The following is a 27,383-nucleotide window of genomic DNA, read 5'->3' as shown; positions in this document are numbered from 1 at the left end:
GTCGTGTCATTGTTCTATTCGAGGTGGAGGCGTTCTTGTGTTGCAGCACTATGTCTAATGACAGAAGTCTCTCTTGTGGCTTTATGTTGTAGTCCCCCATGAGCAGTGGCAGCGCTATCTGGACCTGGATCGTCGTGGATTTATATGTGTGCGTGTCAGCTCGGAAGGTGTGCAGGGGTTTTATAAACACTATGGCAACCAGTGTGGCAATCTATTATTTTTCAAACTTTACTTTATTATGGTTCAATGGACTGATTTAATATGCCATGCCACTGATGATGACCTCATGAGGTTGAAACGCATCTGGCGCAATGCGTTTTAAAGTATTTACAGTTGGTTTGTGTACTTTTTATATATACATTGTACAAAATTATGAGCTGCGATAGCTCAGTCAGTATAGTGAATAGCTACGGGCTGGACGACCGGGGTTCGATCCCCGACGGGGGCAGAGGATTTTTCCTCTAGCCTCTGCATCCAGACCGGCTCTGGGGCCCACCCAGCCTCCTCTCCAATGGGTACCGGGGTCCTTTCCCGGGGGTAAAGCCGGCCGGGGCGTGATGCTGACCACTCACCCCCATCTAGTGCCGAGGTCAAGGAAGAGAGGAGCTATACCTCCACTCACCCCAAACACCTACATGGCGTAGAGTGGGACAAACTTTACTTTTTACTTTACGTTGTACAAAATTAGCAGGATACTTGCAAAATTAGACAAAGATAATCCACAACTTGGCTAAGAAGAAATCGTGTGTGTGATACAATTAACTGAAAACAAATTAGGACTGCAGGACTCAGGGGTCTATAGCATACCAAAAGAGTGTGGGAAGGTGTATGTGGGGTAGACAGGACTATCCAACCAGACAGGATTCAAGGAACAAACCTTACACCTATGAGTGTTGCAGGTGGGCAAGTTTGTGGCAACGAACGGAATTTGGTGATCAGGTTCCTGCAGCTCTCTAACAATTAATGACAAACAGGCACTCCACTGATGCACTGATATATAAGTAATTTTTGGTTATGCCCCAGTCTCTAAAACATTGGTTTTCTGCTCAGTAACTATGCAAAAAATTGCTTTTAAAAATTCCAGTGCATTTACACACCCAAAAAGCTACACTCACATTCTGACATTAGCATTCACTCATATAATGTAGGTATTATTAAATACTCATATATCCACCTGCTCCATCTACCCACATCAGTTCCTCAGTTGACAATGAACCTTTCCTGCTTATCCACTTCTCAAAGCAGAAAAAGACGTCTTGACTACAGCAGTATAGGAACAGAAATTCAGTGTGTGATGAAATAACATCTGGAATGTAAATTTACCATAACTTCTTTCAAATCCTTAGTTTGCAAATGATGTAGTGGTTCAAGGAAGTTCTGTTTGATATTGTCATCCAAGGAATACTTCACATCTGCCATCTGTTTCATAGACTCTCCCATCTCAATCAGTGCCAGACCTGAAAACAAATAATGTAAAATTTTAATTGAGAAGTTTTACTTAAAACTTTAGTCTTCACATGGAAACATACAATCACTTTGAAAACTCATTCCCTAACTTTTACTTTTTGTACAAAACATGCCAACCCACATCCATGGAAATGTTGGAAACTATGGCTTTACAAAATGAAATACAAAACCAATTGGAATCTCTCTCTTGTTAATAAGACCTGGCAACATGAAAGAAGTCCCTTGTATCTTGAATTCTCTTTTAAATAGTCACCACATCTGATTTAACTGTTGCCTCTAACAATATGGAATAATATACAGTTTTAAGAAAATTAACTTACAGGCCTCTAAAAATCAGTTCATGTTCATGTAAATGTTCAGACCCTTTCAAATTTAACATACATGGCTACTGCAGTAGTCAACTAAAGCCAGCCCTACCCGTATTTACAAGGAAAGAAACACACATAAAATAATACTCATACAAGCAGACGGCATGTCCTTCCTCCTCAGACGATTGGCAACACAAAGTGGTGAATTATGAAAAGTATTATATTGCAGAAAAGAAACCATATATTCATGTTGCAGTTTAATTTATGAAATTAAGTATTAAAAACTATAAAGAGGAAATAGTATGTTTAAATAATAAATTTTATTAACAATCTTTTAATGATGTTTAACACAGGAAAATATTAACATAAATTATTCTTGAGAATGAAAATCTACATGGGACAGCCATACTGCACATTCCAACGATTAAAATTCAACACTGAATTTCTTCATAAACAATATCTGTTGTTTCTCCTGTGGGCAATAACATACGTAAGTTTTCTGCAGAAGTTACTATTGAGCAAGGCACATGTAACTAACTACCCATGTGAAATTTGAAACTGAAATATATGTTGGACACTTATTCATTTATGTGGTAATGTGATACAGTTTCTCTAATTACACAAAAATGCAGATTATGATTATTAGAAATGTTGTCATAACTGCAAGCACATAGGCCTGCCATACAGGATGTAATTCAATAAATGATATATTTACCAGTACTTTGAATTCTGGTGCAGAATGACACGAAATATAAACAGTATAACAACACATTTACGTGTTTTGGCCTTCTAGGTTGCAACACCGTGAAGACTTGTAGGTAGACACCAATGTTTGGTGGAACATACTGCCTCTATCTTTAGCCCTGAAGAAGGAAGTACTACTCTTCTGAAACATTGATATCTGCCTACAAGTCCACGTGGTGTTACAACCTGAAGACCAACATCAGATCCTTAAATCTGTATACGTACTTTTAAATTTTAAAATATGAGCGCAACAATGCAATATGCCAACAAATTCTGCATTAGCCTCATTACTTAAACCAGCTTGTCTTTTAACTCACCAAACACACTGTCATCGCCAAGCTTTTTCCCATATGTGACCATGCAATCACCCAGAACTCCCTCAGGCTGTGGGTACGTAGCTGCCTTGGCCTGACCACTAAGTTTCGAAATTCCTTTCACGGCTGCCATCTTTGCTCTTGCTGTTGGGTTTGGCTGAAGGAACTCTTTGGTTTTGATTTGTAATTCTTCTACAAGTTCGACTGTGACATCTGTTTTCTGAAATTTGACAAAATTTATCAAGTAACAATACTCTGATTTAAGCTGATACAACAGAATAGTAAAAAGCATGCTCTGTGCAGTAAGACGCAAGTGACTCCTATCTAGTCCACTGATTTGCATAGCTTCACAGTTCTATTATATACAAGTAATTACTTATAATGCTAAGGAATAATAAGAGATACCATTTCTGAATTTTTTCAGAGCAATTAGTATGCATTATTTAGACCAGGAATAGAAAGCATTCATCATTCTAACAGTCTACTTCTGTATTAATAAAAAGTCACAGTGTAGTAGCTCTCTGATATAAAATTAAAAATTTGTATCAAGTCTACTGACACGTGCCAGTTACAAAAAAGTCTATTCTGGTCTATTCTGAACACTAACTTGTCAACTGTGGGTAATATATGATGATTGTAATATTTACCCTCTCCATGTCCACAAAGTCAACATCCATTTGTGTCCCTTCCGCTCCACCCATCTTCTCTGTCATGTACTGCGAAAAAAGAAAAAAAGAGTGCTATATATTACAAATATTGAAACCAGTAGGTCACGCAGATTCAGTCATAACTATAAATGAAACACTATCTGATCCTTGATATGCCCAGGCACAACTTCAGAATTTGAGCCCCCTCAAATGATATCTCAAGCCCCTCACACCATCTAACACCAACCCTAAACATACCAGATCTGTCACATATCTGTAATTATCAGTTCAAGAGGTGCACTACTAAATATACAAGGAAACGTATTGCAGGAACAATGCTATTTGGAAAAACAAAATATTTGAGTACAGTGTGTTCCATTTAAAATTCAACCCTAATTGCAACAGTATCTGTATACTTCAGTGACATCACATATAACACAACAAGCAAATTATCCTTCAGTTTTCATTCTTAGGAATAACTTACAGAATAGGTTTAGAGTAGATGTCAAAAATGTCAACCACCCGCTCAACGAAAATCATCAGCTCCTTTTAGTGTGTTTCGTGCGACTTCGCGAAGTGTTTTAAAGCCAGTGCTGGCAACAGTCTGTTTAATATTGTGTTTCAGTACCTCCAAGATTTGTGTGTTATTCGAACAGTCTCTTTTTCAGATAAATTAACAAAGAAAGACGTGCTTGTGAATACGTTATATTCGCACCTGCACAGCTTTTGCGCAATTGGCGTAAGCAGTGACTTAGCAACAAGGGTGACCTTGATTCGAGCGTCATGAGAGGTTAGGGGAGTCTATTACTCAGAGATGTACCTGCCTCGGATTCAATTTTTGTACCAAAGTACATTATTGTTGTCGAGTTGAGATTTTGAATGGTATATCTTGTTTTTGACTGTAACAACTTCTGAAAAGAACATACGCGTGCACCTTCCTTACTCCAACTAACCTTTGAAAAGAGAATTAGACAACCGAGTTCAAACGTTACTCAACTCCCACTGATTCACGACGAAACAGCGATGATGTTGATAATCGCCTTCAACATTCTCTTCGCATATTACAGACTGCTACAACGCTCATATTTTTTAAAACATATGACGGTGAAATCTACCCATTGTTCCACAAGACTAAAATTCAAAAGGGTCTAACATTTAAATTTTGTTTAAATTCAGAATCTTTATGGCAGCACTATCTGAGTAACATGAGGACAAAACACAAACAACCACACAGCCTACAAAGGAATTTTAAGAAACATTTTGCTCGGAGTATACTGTACTCGCATTTCAGTACTGGTATCGGAACCCTTCTATCTGCACTCTGAAACATTCTTCTACTGATATGATTCTTTAAACCGGAACGCATCTACGTTAAATACATTTAACTGCGCTTTATGATGCAATACTTCGGCGGTGTGTTAAGTCTTTCGGAGTCAAAAATACAGCTACTTAAAATAATTGTAGAACTTCTGGCGGAACTGCTTTTGTGGTTCGCGAACGTCACAGTTGACCCGATAATATGGTATTTCCTTTCATATGATTTATGCACCTTCTCGCTCTTCTTTACAAATAACCGTCCTTTCCCTCTAGATGAAATTTTAAAATGGCTACAGTTCCCTTAAAAACTGAGAATCAGAAGCAGATTATGTTTATATTACATCTTGAACTCTAAATAAAATAACTCGCGACCAAATTACTGACATCGAAACGCGAAACTCTGTTTTCGAACTCTTGGGAACAAGATGACATCTCTGAAATCGATATCCACGAGAACAAGAAGGTGAACAACTCTACAAGATCATGTTTCAATCGTAAAGCAGACTTTGGAGAAGCCGCCAGGAGACATCTCAGCTCACATCGTGAAAAACACGAGTCCGATAAAAGTGAACATAATCCGTGTATCCTCATGATTCCATTTTACCACACAATGAAATTGTATAAGGGGTTCGGGGCAAGCTGCCTTTGTCACAGCTTGTTTGGTTTATTGATTACCAGGCGGGGGGGGGGGGGGGGGGGGTGACTTTCCGCCGAGAAATAGGTCACAGAAGCAGTTTGCGGGTTGCCTGCCTCGCGCAGTCAATAGAGCCGAGCCGAAAACCCACCGCGAAAACAGAAGATTTGAAGATCTCACGGCTGAAGATGATGTTTAACTTCCTGACAGTAAAGCCATATTCAGGAATGAAGATGGAGGCAGCAGGTTAGCTAGAGAGACGAGAGGTCAGGAGAGTCTGAAAGGAAGGGGGTTTCTGTACGTACATTTGCTCTGTTTCGATCCTTCGACAACTTGCTCAAAGTATTTCATGAGGTGACACACGTCAGCAATGGCCAACAATAGCATAAGCAGGTTTAAAAAAGTAATTCATAATAAGTCAGGAGAGGGAGATTATTAATAATAACGGTATACTCTACCTACGTTTCCTAACAGCCAGCAGAATGTCGCGGGACCTTGACTCGTCTTGACAGATATAGTGGCAACTACGAAGGCAACTCTCAAAATAACTTTAGCGTTGTATATAGTACAAGTTCACATAGCGTTACAACACAGAAGGCCAATACTGACGGTCACTATAGGAGAAAGAACAGATGCTGTGACAAAGGCTTGACGTTTGGTTAAAAATAAAAGACAAAGCCTGCCCATTAAGTTACCTTTATCTGTAATTATGTATGTGAGGCAATATTAAACACGACCATGTTCGCGTGCACCAACACAGAAGCTGGGATTTGCGTTTTACCCATCTTCTTTGCACATGGGAAACTCGAGTGTCGACGGGGAAATGTGTCTCTGTGGCAATTAAAGGAATATCCTCTGACGGCCGTCAGTAACAAAACAGCAAAACTTGTGTTCAGTTTCATGACGCGTATTGCATTGTCATTACTAAATAACACATTTCACACTTTTCATTTAGCAAGAGACTACTAAGTACTTTAACAACGATGCTACAAGTACAGAAGTTGAAGAAAGAAGAACGTGAACGAGCTTCGCAGTCGAATTGACTGAATGAAGAGAAAAAACATTATAATAAAATCTGTACGTAAAGTGCATAAACTATTCCCTGATTAAAATTCATTAAGACAACATCATTAGCATTACTGCTTCATATTCGGGAGGTCCAGGGTAGAAATCTAGGCACTAAAGCCGGCTATACTGACTGAGATTTCTGTAGTTCCCTTAGTGCCATCAGGCAAATGCTGGGACGAGTATAGTAAGGACCAGATTAATCGCGTGTTCTTGGCGCGGGGGTGAAGGGCAAGGTGATAAGCACTGCGCGCGCACCTTAACGCCTTTATGTTATCATAGTACCCGGCCGTTCCGTGCACCGACCAGGCCGTGCCGAATGCAACTATCCACAGCTCAGCTAGCAAGTAATCTGGTCCATACTGTACTTAATTTAAGCAAATACAGCTTCCTTCCGTCTTTTCCAATTGATTATTCACTTATCAGCTATTAACAGCGCCGTTAAATAGGCCAAACCACAAATAAAATTAATAAGATAAGCATGAATGGTCAGAAAGCAAGGATTAAGAAGGTGGTGGTAGCGGTTTATGCGAAGTTACTTGTTACTGGACCAATGTTTCTATCAGTGTGTGTGTGTGAAATGCACTAAAGCTGCACTTCAGAATGGTTCTGAAAACAAAAATTAAAAATTGAATTCCAACTGGCCAGTGGAAAATTTTTCATATAATTTGTTTAATAAATCGTAAAATATTGTCCCTGGGGAAAAAAATCTGTTGGCAAATATAAATGTAACGTATCACAAATATGGTCGTTTTGTGTACATAGATATACGTGTTCACAAACTAATCGTTCCTCAAAAAGTAACAAACAATGGAAATTTGGTAATTAATCTTACAACATTAGCCCAAAACAATTATCGACAACCCAATATTATTTAAACATAAAGATGTCCCCCAAAAAGATGTTTACACACATTCAATTCATCAAATAAAAAACATTTCAACAAACTAAACCATTACACACGTCAGCATTGCTATTTAGTGAATTAGAAAAATCTACTGCAGTTGTTCAAAATGACCACCGCTAGCTTTGTGGCACAGCTGACATCGGTGACCAACCGACTGACAAGAGGCCACCAAAGTGTATACGTGTATACATATTTTTGAGACATTCTGTACTTACTTGTTAGGTCGTAGAGTGAAGTTGTAGTTCATGCACGAACAATTTCTGTTGCGGCCCAGGAGCCGAAATATTTAGCAATTTCTAAAATAGCGACAGGATGAGGGATTTCAGCCAAATAAATAAGAAAGCCGATTGTGTGACCACTGACAGACACTTGCTGGAATGTATAGATGTCAGCGTCAGCAAAGTGTAAACGAGGTACATTCTGGATCATAATGATCATCAGAGTCAATCGACGAGAGTCAGGCCAGTAACATAATTAGTGGATGCAACGCTTGTCGACATGGAATTATGGGCTTTCTGGCTGTTATATGCTAATCGCTGGTCATACGGGGCTGTTTCACGAGTAAGTGAATCCTGGGAATGATCTGCCATGTGCGGAAGGGAGTCAGGAAACACATTAGGGACTTATCATCACTCAGCAGCAGTCAAACCGAGGCTAGGAGCCAAAGCCAAAGCTGGAGAAATATGGAAACAATCTTCATTATTGTTAAGATAATTTATTTCGTCAATATTGTCATCCTTTGTGACATACGTGTACACAGAGAGCCAGATGCATAATTTACAAAAATTCTGTCCTATCCTATGACACCTCACGAACTGAAGGACTGGACCAGCCACGTTACCAAAATATTCCATATGATTTTCCCTTCCTGAGGGTACTACCAGAGACAGGGTATACGAAAACTTCGAAGGTACTGATACTGATAGCCTACCGAAAGGTGATTCTCGTATCAAGTGTGTGGGGTACCTGAGGATCATAGAAAGAAGTGGCTGGAATAGGCCACGGCTAGGATAATCAGAAAATTAGTGACAGTAGCAATAAGGGATCGTCATGTGGCTCCTGGCCGATCCAAAACAGTTGCCGACAAAGCCGAACAGGCTGTCGGCTCCGTCATACAAGGCAGTGGCAGCGATTGGGTAGGACCCGACCCTACGCCACTAATTTCCGTAAGTATAATAATTAATTAATAATAAGTAATGCTAATTGTGAATGGATTACTGAGTGATATCATCGAAGGCCAGGTTGAAGGAAAGCGAGGACTGGGAAGAAGACTGTTACAGCTAACTGACAACCTTAAACAAGGAAAGAAGATGAAGTTTCAGGAATTAAAACGAGAAGCTGAGAATAGGGAAAACTGGCGAACTCTTTTTGGGCAGAAGAATGGACCTGTCGTCAGACAGAACACTCAATAAAAAATAATAATGCTAATTCTGGATGGTAAATTTTAGTGCATGGAATCTGAAAACCGTATTTCATCAAAGTATTCTACGTTCATCCAGAGCAGACTGACAGAAGATAACTGGTGATTATACGAGGTGCGATCGGAAAGTTTCCAGACTGTGTCAATACAGAGCGAACCGGATGTAGTACGAGCTTCTGCCGCTAGGGGGTGCGGCCTACATTCATAGTGAATCAGTGTGCCAGCCGGCATCATCGAATTAGCATTTGTTTCTTAGTTACGGGCGTTTTGGTAGTGCATTACACCGACCCTCCTGCGATTTCGGAATGGCGGATTTTCATGAACAAATCAAATTTTGCCAAAGACTCGCCAAAACGGCTACGGAAACCTATGAAATGGTAAAGCAAGCATTTGGGGAGTCCGCAATGGGTCGTGCACAAACTTTTGTGTGGCATTCACGTTTTAAAAATGGCCGAACCTCTGTCGATGATGACGAGCGTTCTGGACGACCATCTTCGAGCACAACGCCCGAAAATGTTACGAAGATTCGGCAGGCCATTCACGAAGATCGACGTCGTACCATCAACGACTTGTGCGACATTGTTGGGATAGGCTATGGGACCTGTCAGCTGATTCTAAAGGAAGAACTCCACATGCGACGCATCGCAGCCAAGTTTGTGCCAAGGCTCCTGTCTGAGGACCAGAAGCAGGATCGACTTCTCGTTTGTCAGGAGCTCAAAGATCTTGCCGGATCGCCGGATTTAGCTTCGTGTGACTTCTTCCTCTTCCCAAAGATGAAAATTCAGCTAAAGGGAAGGAGATTTGAGACGATAGAAGAGATTCAGGCAGAATCGCAGATGGTGCTTGACAGGCTGACAAAGAAAGATTTCCAGGGATGCTTCCAGGCTTGGCAGCGGCGCTGGGATCGTTGTGTTCACTCCCAGGGGAACAACTTCGAGGGTGATGGATGAATTTAATACCTGAGATAAGTGTACGGGTTTTTATAGGCGCAGTCTTAAAACTTTCCGATCGCACCTCGTACAATGCTGCGACACGAACCTACAAACTGGATAGGATTACGGATATAAGTGTAACTCTAGCGAAAGTACGTACCTTGAAACAGCGAACACACTTAAGTACAACGCGGCAAAACGTTTAAAACAATCTTAAGAAAGTAGTTTAACCTGAAATTTCTTGGAGACTGTGAAAATACCACGGAAATAGGTAAAGATAACCGACGAGATTAACACTGAGCATTTTTAGAATATGAAACAGGAGCACACCTGCAAACCAACATCCAGCGTGTATACACAGAAGTTTAACTAAATTATATCATCTTTGCTGTTAAAATCCTTTACAATCCTACGTCTAGAAATGAGATGAATGGTTTTTTGTTTTTATTTTTTTGCAAAACGACGATTTTAAAATGAAGTCCTGAGGAACTAACGAACATGGGAACAGAAAATACTGACTTAGTGAGAATTTTTAATACAACATTTCAACCATCAATTTTTAATAATGAACACATAAATATTCACTTCCTATGTTGAGTGTGAAGCCATAGGGCAAATTTTTGATTCTCAACAGTCATGAGAATGTGAAAGTTCTATTATGATTAAGTATAAATTACATTAAATAAAACAGAATAAGTAACATAAATTTAAAATAAATGCATTGCTTCATGGCTCAATGTTATATCAATTCACCAAATTTACAGGCATGCTGATGCAGTGTATCTCAAAGGAGATTTTTGTTTTTTTTGCAAAACGACGATTTTAAAATCAAGTCCTGAGGAACTAAACGTCTGGCTGGACAGTCTGCGTATCATTTTTAGTAATGGAATTCCATCTGTATGTACCTGCGCAGTTGAAAAGGACATCATTACTTTGATATCACACGCCATTTTAAAAATTAATGTTACGCCCAGCGAACACGCGACGGACTAATTTTTCTGCGGAAAGTGAAAATACCTGCGATATGGATTCTTGTATCGCATGTTGTTTTATCCTGTTTCCATTAAGAGGCAGACATTTATATAGGCCTATTTATATTTTCCGGCCTTTAGGAAATGTACTATTATCGTCACAGATTACTTTAATGTATACGCCTTCCCAGACCACCCCATTTACTATTATTACTACCACTACCAAAACACAGGGCCTACTACCACTATTAACACCGCGGCTACCCCATGAAATTACATAATCTAAATACATGTTTTCGTCTTCAATACTGAAGTCAAAATCTAAAACATACAAAATAGGCTACTGTTTAGTATCTCGCTGTATTTTTATTCTATTACAAACACTTCTATCTGTACTTACAACACGTTTTGATGTAGAATCTAAAAAAGAGAACGAGGTTAATTTTTAATTTTCTTTTTCGATAATCACAACTCAGAGACGTTCAACGTTCTGCCACCCTAACGCATGTTACTTACAATTCAGTATCGCCAAACATACTACGGACTGCAATGCAGAAATCGTCACCAACAGTAGTCCTTATTAAATGCGTAACACGCCCAAAATTCGTCAGAATGAATTGAAAATATATGCAGCAGGTTAACTTCTGGTTCGTGTCGATTATGTTTAGTAGATGAAAGCATAAATACCATAAAGAATAACAATGAAATTATTATTACACACTAGTACAGAAATAAACGCAAAGAAAACTACGTTCATGCCTCGTTACCAGACTACACAAACCGCCGCTATGTGGGAAGTCCAAATACTGGAAACGGCAAAAATAAATGAAAATTACACCCATAAAGAACAGCAAATTCAAATATCGAAATTCTTGCTGTCATTCAGTTCAGACTACGAGGTGCTACCCAAAAGTGCGGGGAATTTGAATTCCACGCGCGAACCGGTTGTGGAATGGCCTGCCGCCGCTAGATGGGGCGAGCAGTACCCTTCGTGAATTAGTGTTCCAACAGCCGTGAAGGCGAGAGGCCGCGTTCTTGAGTCTCGTGCGTTTTTGTAACGTTGTGTTGTAGCGGTTCGGCGATTTTTTAAACCTGCATAAATGGCAGATTTTAAGGAGCAACGAACCTGCATCAAATTTTGCTTTAAGTTTAAAAAAACTGCTGTAGGAACCCACCGCGTGCGTGTGGAAGCATTTGGTGAGAATGCTATGAGTCAAAGTAAAACTTTTTTGTGGTACAAACGCTTTAAGGATGGACGAACGTCTGTCGACGTCGATGAGCAATGTGAAGTCCATGTTGATATTTTTTGACATCCAAGGCATTGTCCACAAGGAATTTGTCCACCCTGGTCAAACTGTCAACGAGAAGTTTTATTGCGAAGTTATGACGCGGCTACGGGAGAGCGTCCAGAAAAGTGGGAGAACAACTGCTGGGTTCTCCACCACGACAACGCGCCCGCCCACACATCGCTCGTTGTTCGGCACTTTTTGGCTTCCAAAAACACGACAGTGATTCCCCACCCACCCTATTCGCCTGACCTCGCCCCCTGCGACTTTTTCCTGTTCCCCAAAATGAAATTTCGATTGAAAGGCCGTCGTTTTGACACAATTGAGGAGATCCAGGCAGAATCGCAGGAGGTGCTTAAAACACTCACACTCGAAGACTTCCAGGGATGCATGGAGTCATGGAAAAAACGCTGGGATCGCTGTATCCATATCCAAAGGGACTACTTCGAAGGAGACGGTGGAAACTAGGAGTTATAATACGCAATTTATTTTATGGGCAAGTTCCCTGAACTTTTCGGTACCACCTCGTATTTCATCTGCCCGTCTCCTACCTAAAGGCGTCACGATTAAAATACACAAAACAATAATTTTCCTATTTATATGGTTATCAAACGCAGTAATGTCTATTACTATGGAAAAAGTTTTAATCTTGGCAGTGTGTAAACACGCGGAAGTCCGACGGTGATAAATCTAAGGCTAGAAACTGATGTATTCTATTTGAGAAAACTTTATTGACAATAAAAGCCTTATAATTTTGACAAAGTCAATATGTTGCACCCACAACGTCCATGGGCACGGCCAAGGCCAAGTTTTTCTCCTAAATAACATACAATACAGAACTCAAAATGAGGGCGTTTGAGAATACGGATGAAAAATTTATACCCACGAGAGAGGATATGACAGGTGGACCGAGGAAATAGAACTTCAGGAAGATAAAAGTTATTGACATCAAGGTAAACAGACGAGAGAAACTGACAGGTGCGGATTTACGCAGAGGCTAAGAAGGCTACATATTAGGGCAGCAAAATTACTCCAGTGCTATCACAGTATCTTTTTTTGCATTCCACAACCCTCTCATAATTTTTTCTCATTCTTCATTCAACGCAGCTTCAAGTACCTAATATTCTACTGTTTGCGTACAGCAGACCGGAAAGTAGTCGACAGAACCTCGAACACCGCAGGGCATTCGCTACTAAGGAGAAGCACGACAACACAGCTTCCGGCTGTTAGCTGAGCTTCCTCTGTGACTCGCGATAACTGTAAATCAGGCATATGAAACTCAATGTCTACAAAGGCAGCTTAAAAAGGAGGCGACTGTTCGGGGGTCATGACATGGACATTTAAAATCATAACTGGTTATTTTTATAGATTCCATGACGTCTAAAATCAATGGCGGAAGAAATAGTTTAGTAGGGTGTGGAATATTTAAAACGCAGTAAGGTCAAGACTGAAAGAAAAAAACAAACAAGAAAATGCTGTTAAGATAACATGTAAACTAAAGCATATTTTCATATAAAAGGGTAATATTATTAACAATAATAGTAATATATCTTTAAAAAACCACAACGGCTAAAAAACGCCAATTCAGACTACTGGTGACGGTACTTCACTTTTGGAATTTTGTTAACAACTGCTCACCTCAGAATCACACTTTCGATCCACAGCAACTGGAACTGACGAATGATCCAGTAGATTGGGTTCGAAATGACTTTATCAGGGGTTAAATCCTAAAATGTGGTACCGACTACATTATAACGACTTATTTCACAAAAAAGTAAACGCGTCCAGGGTAACCCAATGTGCTGACGGTCACTTACGAATGGAGAAAGAACTCCCCGAATTTAGCTCATTAGCAGAGTGCATCGTGCCTTGTATACCAAGTCGCAATTTGGAACAAAAAAGCTATTGCTCTTTAGAAAAATGCACCAGAATTAGCAAGCCGCAGACCACAAATCAGTCATAACTCTTTGTCACTGCGAAGGTTCTTGCATTACCTGTGGCTACAACTCTTAATAGTTTTTCCAACATGAAATATAATCCTTTCACTGACTTGTTTTTTGGCTACGTTTAACTCTGAATATTTTTGGGTCATGTTTTGAGTACTGTCTTACTTGGTGTGATATATCCACGTGCCTTCTCAAAGGGTTGCAAAACTGTTTGGTAAAGGGGAGGGAACAACTTAAATCCACCCCTGAATAGAAAACTAAATTTTATTCATCTACCTGATTTGTAATCCTAGTGTGTGACATCCACTATGCACATAATAAACATCGTTCTTGACTTTCGAATATCGGCGAAAATAACATGAACAAACTAAAACTACATCCATACAGCTACACGTAACATCATTTCAACACAGCGATTTATTCTAGTAGCAACGCGCATGTGTTTGCCAAGAATCGAGAACACGCGTCCCGGCCTCTTGGATCGATTGCCATAGCGTTACATCTGAACATCACAATTCAGACCACGATACCAACGACGCAGGAACCATCGCGGTCAACAAATTTGCTTCTCCCCTACACTGAAAAAGTCGAGAACCCGATAAACAAAATCTCATCCCGCAAAGTGTGCAGGTGCGCCCTCTAAAAATCACACGAGCCTGCAATGAATTATCATCTCCCTACTGCAATATCAAAAGCGCGGTCGATATCGTGGAAACACAGAACTAGGTCAGCTGAACACTGTGATACATTTACAGAATATAAATTAGAACTCAAGATGTAAAATATCCGTTCAAATATCGATACAAAGAATTGTAAAACTAATATTTATAATACGATTTAAGCACGTTTAGCATTGGTGTAATAATCCCTAGAGAAACTGTCGACCAAAAAAATTATACCCCACTTTCCTTTAACATAGTCAAATAATTTACAATATTAAACACAAAATATACAATCGAATTTCCGCAGTAACACTGTGGCAGTAGAACACGATAAATCAACACCGCTAATACAATAGCACCCCAACACGATCCTAAGCTAGTCCCACCCACCTCGTTTCAACATCCACCTGATAACGTGTTTTTACACAAACCATGAATAAATGCATAAACTTCTCTCAGGAAGTGCACACAAACTTTACTTCCTTATATACAATTATTCAACAGTTGACAATATAAACCGCCAGAAAGTTCTAAAGAATTGATAAGACATATGGTCACTCCGTAACAGTTGGTGCAGCAATCGGGTAGGACCCGACCATGCGCCACCAGTTTCCGTAAATACAAGCAACGTTGATTCTGGATAATAAATTTTAGAGCATGGAACATGAATAACAAATTTAATCAAAGTAGACTACGTTTATCCTACCCACTAGGACCTAATTGTGGCTCATTCTGTATAAGCAGCACACTTATAAAAAAGATATTATAAAAGAAAAAGATCTTGCGAATACGGCAATGAAGCTTCAGCTTCCAGAAATTTATGAAACACATTTTGAAGACCCTATTAAAGTCAAACGGCAGCTATGCCAGTGTTGTTGACAACAGGTCACCAAAAATTACAATGGAGTGGCTTCTAGTGGCATGGTACTGTCGCAGTTTATCGATATCTGACCCCCCCCCCCCCTCAAGAGCGTATGACGTAACATGCCTCAGTTCTGAGAGAAATATTTCCAGTTGCAACCAGTTAATCTGTACTCCAAAAGCGAAAGCGTGGAATCGAACGCATGTCGCGGTCAGAGAGGAAGACAATTCTTAGGCGGTTCAATGGCAAAACATAGAAATTGACAAAACCAATGCGGTTTCGAATGAGATAGAGCTAAGCGCTGATTGGAGGGATCATCAAATCGCAACTCTCGTGCACTTCCATGTAAATCCGTCAATTTATTCAAAAGTTACTGGGGAGGAGCAGACATGATACCATAAACCTGTCTTTCCTTATATAAGGAAAGACGACAGTAAAAAGAAATCGAAAGACTGAGAATTTCTTTATGCCGTGCCACCTAGCCAGCTGCAAGTCAGAAAATAGAATTCTTTTCCAATTCTTGGTTAATGCATTGTGTTGAAGTGAAATCGATAAGTCTGTCGCTGCAGCTGAGCTCAGTTCAGCCCAACACAACCCAAACCAAGCCAACGCAACTGACCGTGAACATCACACGAGTATCTTAGCTTATCTATTTTAAACAACACCGACTCTGGAGTGAAAAATACCGTAAATATACTTGATCGCTTCATTACGCACGACTGGAAAAGTTTATTCTACTCTCTGGTGTTACGTGTTCTTCACGCCACAATACGTAGGTCACTGTTGCACTAATGTCATTCGAGGACAATGTTCGGCTGAGGCTATTCTTGCACGAATATGATCCTGGGTCATTGTTGCACGACGTGTTCCAACAATGGGTTCCCACTGTCGTCTAATAATGACACTCGGTCGTGCAGGAAAAACGTGACGCGTGTGTTCTTCGCTCACGCTAAAGCGTAAAGAACGTCTAAAACGGACTACGGCCAGTATAAACATAAAACCGAGAAAGATGAAAACGGAAAAGAGAGGATACAACTTCGTCCTTAGGGGATTAGCCGTGCCAAGTGTTGAAATCTTCACGGTGAAAACGACAATTGTAATGTTTGGCGAAACATTGAAACACTCGATGCGTTTTCATTAAACTCTAGCAGCGAACAACTAACGCCAAGAAAAACACGTCGATTCCATTTACTTCAGAAACTCTTGGAGGGGATTTTCTTTTATGCAATTTTACAAAAATGAATTCAGTTTCTTTTCCCCTACCATCAACACACAAAAACGAAGCTTAAAATAATACAGGCTATATTTTAAACAGGGGTGGGTCGTACAACGTAGCAATAAAGATATGAGTTAGATGCAGTTAGGCACATTACGTCGTTCGACCTGAATCCCTCTCAACGCCTGCTACTATGTTCAAACTACACGCACAACAGAGTTGTCGGAGAAGTTGCCGCCGAATCACGGCGAACCGTGTGCTCGTTCCGAAATTGAATTCGGTGTCAAGTTCCACTCACAACTTTCTGTACAACGAATTGTGACTAAAGACAGCAACACAACGGCGAGTTCCGGAATTGAAAGAACTGGAAAGGAAAGTGCGTTAGCTCTAATTTAAGTACAACGTCTAACTTGGCCAGTCAAGCCATCTTCCTGTGAACGCCATTTCTTTATTTAATTAGACGGATAATTTTTATATACAGGCATACCTCGGAGATATTGCGGGTTCGGTTCCAGACCACCGCAATAAAGCGAGTCACACGAATTTTCTGGTTTCCCAGTCCAGTTATGTTTACAATATATAATGTAGTATATTAAGTGTGAAATAGCATTATGCCTAAAAAACAATGCGAGAACATTGCGAGAATTACCAAAATGTGACACAGAGACACGAAGTGAGCACATGCTGTTGGAAAAATGGCGCCGATAGACTTGCTCGACGCAGGGTTGCCACAAACCTTTATTTGTAAAAAAACGCAATATCTGCGAAGAGCAATAAAGCGAAGCGGATTAAAACGAGGCATGCCTATTTAAAATAATTAAACACTCTAACGTCAAATATATTTTATTTGTAGCAAAACTCCATTACGCATGCCGAAAATTGAACACAAATTTTTCAAATGTCAGTACAGTGACTGACTATGGTCTGGATGACTAGGGTTCGATCCTCAACAGGGGCAGAGGATTTTTCCTCTCACCTCTGCGTCCAGACCGGCTCTGGGGCCTACCCAGCCTCCTGTCCAATGGGTATCGGGGCCCTTTCCCGGGGGTTAGGCGCGGCCGGGACGTGACGCTAACCACTCACCTCTATCTAGTTCTCAGGTTAAGAATGAGTAGGAACTATACCTTCTCTCCCCCGAAGCGCCTACATGGCGTATAGCACGAAAACAATAATTAAATGTCCATAACGAGGGGTTAAAATTCGAAGATGTACAATGACTGGACATCACTAACTGAAAAAATTGCACAAGTAATACAGCGCGCGTTCATTTTTGTAGAGAATATTGCCCAGCGGTACCTGCAACAAAAATATGTTAGACATTCTGGGGTGATAGTAATGAAACAAAACTGCATTCACAAAGAAGTTTGGTGAATGCTAGTTACTATTCAGTCAAAATCTTACCTTCCAAACCTATTTAAAAAGCGTAAATTCTAAAATATACAAGTCTATCGTTCTACATATTTTACACGGACGAAACGACCATGAGTATTTGAAAAAAAGTACTGAGAAAAATATTTTTACAGAAAGGGAACGGAGGACGGAAAAAGTTTGTTAGAGCTTCATATATGTATTATTTATCATCCATTATTACGGTGAAAAAGTAAGGAATCCTGAGATAGGCAGGATATTTAGCACGCATCGGGAGATGAGCAATACATTTTATATGAAAAAAGGAAAGAAACAAGATGGGATATCTGGATGAGGGTCTGGATGGGAGGATGGTATTAAAACTGATCTTATGGAAAAGAGTGTGATTGTGGACTGGGACATTGTGATTCAGAATTCAGTCCAGTGTTGGACTCAGCTGAATACGGCAATTAATCTTTGGGTACCACAAACGGCAGGAAATCTTAAAATGGCTGTCTTTTGGAATACAACATCGTGTGGTCTAGTAGCTATTTACAGACGTTTCAGAGAAATTTATTACCTCCATCATCAGGGTTCATCACTCTGATGAATGAAGAAGTTTCTTTCGAAACATCTCTCAATATATACCATACTATATGGTATTTTCCAGAAAACAACCATCATCATACTTGTGGCCGTGAAAACCTCAAATCTCATCAACAATTTCCTGACCAGACGAGTAACCATCAACTTTTAAAAATGACTTCCATAGATTTATTTACTTTTAAGAGGTCTGACACAAAAATAACGAGACTGATGCTGTAACTAGGAAGCCAACAATAGTGAGGGTGAAATAAACAGACCATATTTGACCTTGACCTATACTCTACCAGTGATGCTAAAACGACAGAGTTGCTGAACAGCCTTACAGAAAACGATCTACAGCACTACAGCTGTGTGTCAGCTCCGAAAGGAAAATATTTCGAGGGCGATCACAGTAAACTTTTGTAATTATGTAAATAAAAATAGTTACAGCATCAGTCTCGTTATATTTATGTTACACCTCGTATGTCACAAGACGAAGCTCAAACAAACTGATACGACGTTATCAAAGCAGTACAAAAGTAGCAGCTATGGAACTTGTATCTACGCCATGCGATTACCTCGATCAACACTGTTACGAATTGACTGAAGAAATAAAAATAGTAGACCGCACAATATTATATATCTAACATGAGCGACCGGAAACAGACGGCGGACGTAACGTGGGTGGGTGGCTGGTGCACTGAACCACGACCTGTTATCAGGAACGAGGCGACCATTCTAAAATACGAATACTGGAAGCAAACCACTTCCTTTGTCATAAATTCACTTAAACCATAAAACTTGATTATAGGTACTAACAATAGCAGAAAACTTCAATAAAAGGCGGACTTTCAACATGCCATTAAAAGATGGGAGTTTAGACATCAGAATATTAAAACCTAAAAAGCATTCCGTTTATTGGGTATGGGGAGGGCGATGCAACGTGTTCTCTGAAACAATTAGTGTTTGCTGTTTACAAAACACGAATCTGCATAATGTAACATTACTTATATAGAATAAAATATCCAAGAATTTATTACGTTCACGTTTAGCTCACACTTTCTCAAATAAAGGCTGATCAAAACATCACGCAACCCATATTAAAATACTTATTGATCGTTGCAATTCGACTGGATTAATAAATACACAACATCGCTGTAACTGTACAAGAACCCATGCGGGTCACGTCACGTTATATCTTGCTCGAACCATTATAACAGTCGTCTTCAAACACTTTAAGCGCAATGGTGTTTTTCACAAATGTAAAGAGTGTTCGCTGTTGAACACTACCTGACATCTCGTTCTCACTTAACTTCCTAGAATGGGTTTAGTGATACATTTATCGATTTTCCCGTGACAATATCTCGTATAGTTATCCGTTGATGTAATACAGGAAGGGAAGAGGACAGAAACCGTTCCGGTCGACCTTCGTTGTTAAGTGACGATAGTTTTCTCAATATCCGGCCAAACTTCGCTGCAGAATCCACAAAAGACAACGAAAATATTTTATTTACGGAGTGGATCATCCTACGGAAGTATACATAAGGCTACAAAGACTTTAAAAAAACTTCATCCACGAAGTGTAAATATCATGCGCGAAATGAAGGGACTTTATACGGCGAAACTTCAGTACTGTATATGCTATACACACTTCATTTGAGAGGGAGAATAGACATTTTAGATAACGTTTTCTGTAGTGATAAAATACGGTATTACACTCAAGTGAATACATTCTTAGCCAAAGCAGCCGAATATGGAGTGCTGCAAATCCGTATACCACGAAGGACCGCTACACTCCTTGAAAGTAAGAGTATGGCATGCTGCTTCTCGACGGAGGATAATCGGCCCCATTTTTTTTAGTGACACAATAACAGCTCAACATTACGAGACATTGATTATGAATTCATTTCCCTTTTGGAAGCTGACGAACAAGACTGCTGGTTTCAGCAAGACAGGGTTACGGCGCTTATAGTAAATTAAAAAAAATTCAGACATTGAGTGATTTCTTTGGGCGTATTATTTTTCTAAATTGCAGCCCCCCTCGATCCCCTGGCCTATCGCCACCGGATTTCTATTTCGGATTTTTAAAGGTGGAAGTGTGCGAAAGCAATCCCTGCACTTTAGGGAAATTGAAACAAAAAAACCAGCAGTGCATTTCAAATGTCAATGCAGAAATTTTTCAAGAGAAAAAGACTACATGCATGCATAGCTGAACGCTGTGGACTTTTCCAGCACTTAATTTTACATTTTTTATTAAAATGTAATTTATTTTTTGACGAATGGAACATGTCAGGAACGGGTAAATCGACTTTTTGATCAACCTGTATTTTCGGTAGATAAACATTTCTCGCGTAAAAGTGATGCAGCTACAAAACTTAACTCAAACAGCACAATATTCTTTTCATATAAAAAAAATTCCCGAGTATTTAAACAGGCATAATTGTCATATTCTGGTATATTTACTTGTTTAACTATCAAACCAACCTTATAACTCTGTGCCATAAGACATTTTTTTGGAGAAGCCATTATTTACTTATCTAGCAAGGAAAACTCATTTTTTATTGACCCATAAGGTACATAATCGTGCTTACACATTCCCGGCACGGAAATATATCCACCACTTGAATTGATTTCAGACCTTAGCAGTCTACTTCTGTAAGATCAGTTTTAATATTGTCCGCCCAACTATGCCTAGACTTGTCAAATGGTCACGTACCTTGACATTTGCCGACCACAACTGTAGCTACATCCACGCTAATTATTGTGTGGCACTGAAATAAATACGTTCATGTAAAATAATTTAGTATTGCTACCGAACATCCCGGTCCGAGTTTTTTGCATACCTATTTCATAATTTGAAGGTCCCGGGTTAAAATCTCAGACGAGACAGTGTGTCCTGAGATTTTTCATAAATTTTCACCAGTTACTCCAAGGAAATGCCGGGAAAGCACCTGAAATTAGACCACGACCACTTTATTCCATATTCTTTACAAATCATTATTCATTAATCATCCCATCATTCGACGATGCAAACGTATAGTTTCAACTACTGATAGCGTCGTTAAATAAGTCACAAACAGAATACTATTGTGTAGTTCTGTAGACATATAGACCTAATTTACTATTAGATTGCCAGAACACAATTAGATTTATCCCAAATTCATTCTCATGAAATATGCTCTGCTGTACTTACGTTCTGCTCGATAATCCTTGGCTCTGAATATATAATAAAAATCCCTGAACTTCCTATATCATGTGAATACAAAAATGAGCACTATCTGCCTCAGCGTAAAGGATGCGTAGTCATGCAGATACCCCGTCGCATCGTAGGAGTACAAAGGTCATAGTGGCAAATTCCCTGGAGTACAGTTCTATCATATTATGTAGGCGGCCGAGTTTTGATTGCACTGCAAACTTGGTCCATTCCAAAACAAATTTTAGTGAGGAGTGCTTAGAGTGAAATTACTAGCGACATTTCAGCTTCCGTCGTACTAGGCAAATTAAAATGCAAAATTTTACACAGCTAAGATGAGGAATAATGATCAACCATAACTCTCGTAATTCAACTTAAAAATCAAGCGTGATAGACGTAATCAATTTTGTGATAATTAACGATTAATATTTTACAGTATCTGTCACAGTTACGAAGTCCCCTAATACAAACTTCTACTTAAACACATCATTCACTTGAAAATTTGTAGAAATTAATTATTACTTAAAGTTGTGAAACTCTACGACCATTTCATTATAATATATTGTCATTATGTAAAACTAAGCAACAAGCCTTCTGGTGGGAATTCTACTATGCTTTACATATGGAAATAATGGTCAGCCCCACGCTCCGTCCGTTTTCACTTATGGGAACAAATTCCTGATAACTGGGCAATCGACTGACTGGGCCCCAGATCTATTGTGGAAGTGGTGAGGATGAAATTTTCGAGTCTGCTGCAGCACATAGAATTTTTTGTGGCTGTGAAGGATATGGAACGTCTGTCCCTGCCTACTTTAAAGTACTACCCCTAATCCAGACCTGGAGAAAGCTTGAGACGCGTGACCAGAATAAGGGATGATGTGAGAACAAACCTTTCACGTTTCAGGCCTGACGCCTGTGTGCGTCCCGACGCTCGAAATATCAAAACCAGAATGACTGGAGGCGTTTGCAAGGGGGGCAGGAAAACTATTTGTTAATTTGTTACTAATTACTAAAAGCTCATTTATTTAATTTTCTCCAAAGGATTTGAAAAGGGGGGTCGCAGTGGCCGCGCGGTCTGAGGCGCGGGCCTTGTGCCGCTTGGTCACTGGGACCGTGGGTTCGAATCCCACTCAAGCCATGGATGTTTGTCCGCGTTTTTCTGTGTTGTGCTGTCCTGTGTACAGGTAGAGGCCTTGCTACGGGCCGATCCCTCGTCCAAGGGGTCCTACCAAACGTCTACAGATCAAAACCAACGAAAAGTTGGGACCCGCAGTGCTCAGGCACTTGAAGAACGGGTCGTTCCCAGTATCCCCAGTATTTGAAAAGGGTCGCAATTCATATCTCGTTTGCTGCTGGAAATACAAGTGCCACACACTCTATTGACTTCCTAAAATTTGTGTCAAGGGCAAATTTAAAATAATATGTAACTTTTTAACGAGTAAATATTTCAATAAAATTATATTTGAGTATAAATTAGGAGTTTAGAGAGGGGAACGTTGTAGGCTATTGAGTTACGTTACAGACATTAAGGAGAAATGTTTAAAACTAATAAAAAGAAAAAACTTCAGAAATAAATTATTTCTACAATTCAACGTCATGTACTACTACGGGCAAAAAATAAAACGTGACTTATCTGCCTTTGCAAAAAAACAAAAAAAAAACCCTTCGTTAACAGAGTCCCCATCGCAGAATTACAGATCTAGTTATTAATTCCAACACTTCTAAATTATAAGGCCGCATATCGCGAAAATATGAATTTCGAAACAAAGTGTGGGGTTCGATCCCCGACGGGGGCAGAGAATTTTTCTTCTAGCTTCTGCGTCCAGACCGGCTCTGGGGCCAACCCATACTCCTATCCAATGGGTACCGGAGTCCTTTCCATGGGGTAAAGCGCTGCTGGGGAGCGACGCTAACCACTCATCACCATCTAGTGCCGAGGTTAAGAACGAGTAAGAGCTATACCTTCTCTCCCTCCAAGCGCCTACATGGTGTACAGTGTGACAGCTTTACAGACACAAATATTATCTTCTTGTTGCTGCTCATTACCAAGTCAAAAACTGCACAGGCTACTGTATATTAGAAATTTTTACTCATTTATTTATTGTTTAATTAATGACGCTATCAGAAATTCACGACGACAAACGTTTAAAAATAGACTGACCGATGAAAAATGAATTCGAGAGAATATGGAAGGAAGCTGTTATGGCGTAATTTCGGCCAGGTAATTATCCCGGAGTGTGCATGAGGGAACGACAAAAAAGAATGACAAATCTCAGTCAGGATAACCGGTCTCCGGGCCGTGATAAAACAACCGGGACATCCAAAGTACAAACCAGGCGTGATAACCACTCGGCAGTGACGTTCGGTTTTTTAATTTCTAAAACCACTAAATTAATGGCATCGGGGCGTCTAAAATGAAACCCGTAAATCTACTGTAATTTTAGTTCGTACACACAAACCAAGCCTAGCAACCCATTTTGCATGAAGCTCAAATAAAAATTCTTACATTTTTTAAAAATTCTCATGTTAATTAAAACACGTATAGAATACAAATTCAATTTCAAACATTTTATATATATACACACACACACACACATGAAACAAATTCTCACCACTGTCACTTACTTTTTAGTTTTTAACCTCTCTCAGAGAGACTATGACCTTTAACGCACATGACAACACAATCGGGAACAAATAGTTACATGGGAACGCGTCTATGGTTTGTACTGACAAAACTGATCCGGTTTTACACATAATACCGCAACATTTCGAGTCTCAATATGATCTGTAAACAAAACATTCAATAGGGAAACCGTAAAACACGAGCTTTCTCGTTTATCCACAAAAACAGACTAACACCAGGATTCTAAGGCTAAACGCAGCTAAAACCAACGCATGCCACTGGAGACGACCCTGGGCCATTTTCATAAATTGAATTCCGTCCAAACCTACATCTCTAAGACCTAAGTAACTAACTAGCTGGCAGGTTCATCACCGAATTAACCAAAGCCCTCCACCGGACCCTGTCCTGGGACAACAAAATCCAGTCTCCTTCAACTCCTATTTCCCATAGATCCCGCCTGATATTATCCTCCCATTTACGTCTAGGTCTCCCCAGCGGTCTCTTCCCCTTAGGCTTCCCAACCAATACCCGGTGCACACCTCTTGTCCCATCCATGCGCGCCACATGCCCAGCCTATTTCATTCTTCTTCTTCTATGGCTCTCTGGTCTGTATTCGGTCCATGGCCTCCTCAATTCTCTTCTTCCATTCGGTCCTCTGTTAGGTCCGCCATCTAATTCTTCTCGACTTAATCACCCTGACAATACTGGGGGAGGAGTACATATTTTTAAGCTCATCATTATGCATTTTTCTCCATGCCCCATAGTCTTCTCTCCTTGGCCCAAATATCCTCCTCAACACCCTATTCTCAAACATCTGCAATCTATGTTCCTCCCTGAGAGTGAGAGACCATGTTTCACACCCACACAAAACAACAGGCAAAATTATTGTTGTGCATATTTTAATCTTTAGGTTCTTAGAAATCAGACGGGAAGACAAAATATTTCGAACTGAGAAGTAGCAAGCATTTCTGGAATTTAGTCTCCTCCTCATCGCGATAAACGTCCTGATGACGGAGGTAGCAAGGACATCTGAAACGTCGGTAGCACTACACGGCGCAACAACCCAGAAGACAGCAATCATCAGACTCGCCGCCATGATAACCTCAGATCCTACATACTTAATGCCCCTCTTTCAATCACAGGGATAAGAATAATCTTGAAGGAGGCGGTTACGATCTATTTAAAGGTACCATTCCAGTATCCATTTTGAGTTTTAGCCAATTCTGTAAAGACCGGACGAGATCAAAATCGGATTCCTTCCAAAACTGCAGTGCGTTACAGCGAAGCTTACACCAACCTGTGAAGCGATGAGTGATGAACTAAGATCCTGCGTTAATTCTGAGACCCCTCAGGGACCCACATCAGTGGGTACGGGGACTGGCACCCCCGAGCTACCCAGTGCCTGGGAGTATAGCTGGGCCACCCTACCTCCGGGGCTGTAAATACGGAGGTCTGGTCCTCCATGTTGGGGACTGGGCTGACAATCCCACCCTGTAAGAAGCAGCTTGTTACGAAATCAGATGAAGCAACTGCCGGATGGACTTATTTAGGCGGACTAGCAAATACATTGTCTGTGAATGAGGAAGAATGGATGAGGCTTTCGAAGAAGGCCAGGTCACACACAGGGCTGTAGAGCCAATGATGATTATGATGTTAATTCTGAGAATAACACAGTTTTTTAGTCGGAAAACCTGAAGAGCCCAATTTAGAGACACGGGTCCGGAGGGAAGGATAATATTAATATGTATCATAAATAAATAGGGTAAGGGTGTTAAAAGAGTTAATCTAGTTCAGGGCAGAGAACACTCAGGGACGAGATCTTGTAGGCACAGGAATTAACATCAGTGATCCCATAAAAGGTGGAAAGTTTCTCGACCAATTGCGCATTAGTTTAACAAGAAGGACTCTGCTCCATGGAGTAAGTTTTGCAAACGTAAACATCAGCACTAAGCTAAAGCTCTCGTTGCTGAGTCAGTTCCAGATGGGTGTGCAACCTTTTTAAAGTGCGGAGCCAATTTGCAGTTTTGGTATCGAATGCAGTAGATTCCTCCAGAATATAAAGCAAAGTGATAATTACTCAAGATCATCTTTCGGTTTCTGCATCTTGTTCAGATGTAATAACATTTACGTTGTAAACTGTAAAAACCAGATATAATAAGCATGTAGAACTCAATGTCGAATAAGGTCCGGGGTCCATCATGCGGGTGCGGAAAATTATAATCGCCTACTTTTATTAATTCCGTGGCTTATTATATATTTTTCATTTCTCTGTCCTCCAACAAGCACATACATAAAACAGAACATCCGAAATGCGCAACAACCCAAAAGATAGGCAGCTATCTTCTTCATACATGTCGCCGTTGAAACCTGAAATCGCACATCTTCACATTAGCTATTTGACAGGTACCTGAAACTTAAAGCAGGGACATCGAGAACTGAGTCAGACCGCATAAAATACCGAAGACGGTAGCATTCGGTCCTCTGGCCACACGTTTGATATGCATGGCGTACAGTAAAGTTGTCTGTAACGGAATAGTAAAGAAACCTGAACACACTCCCGCTCCAGAAATGCTTCGAGTCAACACAGATGCTTCTGGAAAAAGAAAGTCAACATAGGCGTAACCCACTTATTCTACAACAATCCAAACACAAGCCACACACACGCACGCCGTGATTGAAAGATAAGTTCCAGTTTGTTTGTTTTTCCGCTTTCCACTTCTTTCAGTAGCCAGTTAACCGTTTTGTCCACAGCGCGGATTAGTTCTTCCCGTGGTCCGTCTTAGATAAAGACCAGGACGCGTAACTTAACCGCGCACCACGTTCATATGACACAATAACGTATAGATAAATTGTAATTTCCAACAAATATTTAAACGCAAGATCGTGACAATAAAATACTGGCCAACATAACCTATTAGCCTATAACAATCTATCATT

At 40.1% G+C, this 27,383-nt stretch overlaps 1 protein-coding gene and 1 long non-coding RNA gene across 15 annotated transcripts in view; both read right to left on the bottom strand.

Moving 5' to 3' along the window:
• The window catches only part of EndoA (SH3 domain containing GRB2 like, endophilin-A), a 103,060-nt gene that overhangs the window by 26,037 nt on the left and 49,640 nt on the right, over positions 1-27,383 (bottom strand). For 12 of the 14 annotated variants that reach the window (XM_087340695.1, XM_022080940.2, XM_022080885.2 and 9 more), the window contains exons 3-5: positions 3,481-3,549; positions 2,837-3,053; positions 1,324-1,457 (exon numbers count right to left, since the gene is read on the bottom strand). In XM_087340695.1, the coding sequence (XP_087196821.1) occupies positions 1,324-1,457; positions 2,837-3,053; positions 3,481-3,549 (420 nt within the window). Of the gene's footprint in view, positions 1-1,323; positions 1,458-2,836; positions 3,054-3,480; positions 3,550-3,964; positions 4,137-25,743; positions 25,938-27,383 lie in introns of those variants that run through there. The other 2 variants (XM_087340698.1, XM_087340699.1) reach the window with 2 other exon arrangements.
• Positions 17,526-25,733, bottom strand: LOC147871184 (uncharacterized). The gene is made up of 2 exons (XR_015532647.1): positions 21,347-25,733; positions 17,526-17,994 (listed from the first exon to the last, which is right to left on the bottom strand). It is a non-coding gene; the product is annotated as an uncharacterized LOC147871184 (long non-coding RNA).

The sequence above is a fragment of the Zootermopsis nevadensis genome, unplaced genomic scaffold, assembly GCF_977971745.1.
Source record: "Zootermopsis nevadensis isolate Lab colony 2312 unplaced genomic scaffold, Znev_1.0 Znev_ptg000061l, whole genome shotgun sequence".
Lineage (NCBI taxonomy): Eukaryota > Metazoa > Arthropoda > Insecta > Blattodea > Termopsidae > Zootermopsis > Zootermopsis nevadensis.
The sequence above is the reverse complement of the archived record's forward strand: the minus strand, read 5'-3'. Positions and strand labels throughout refer to the sequence as shown.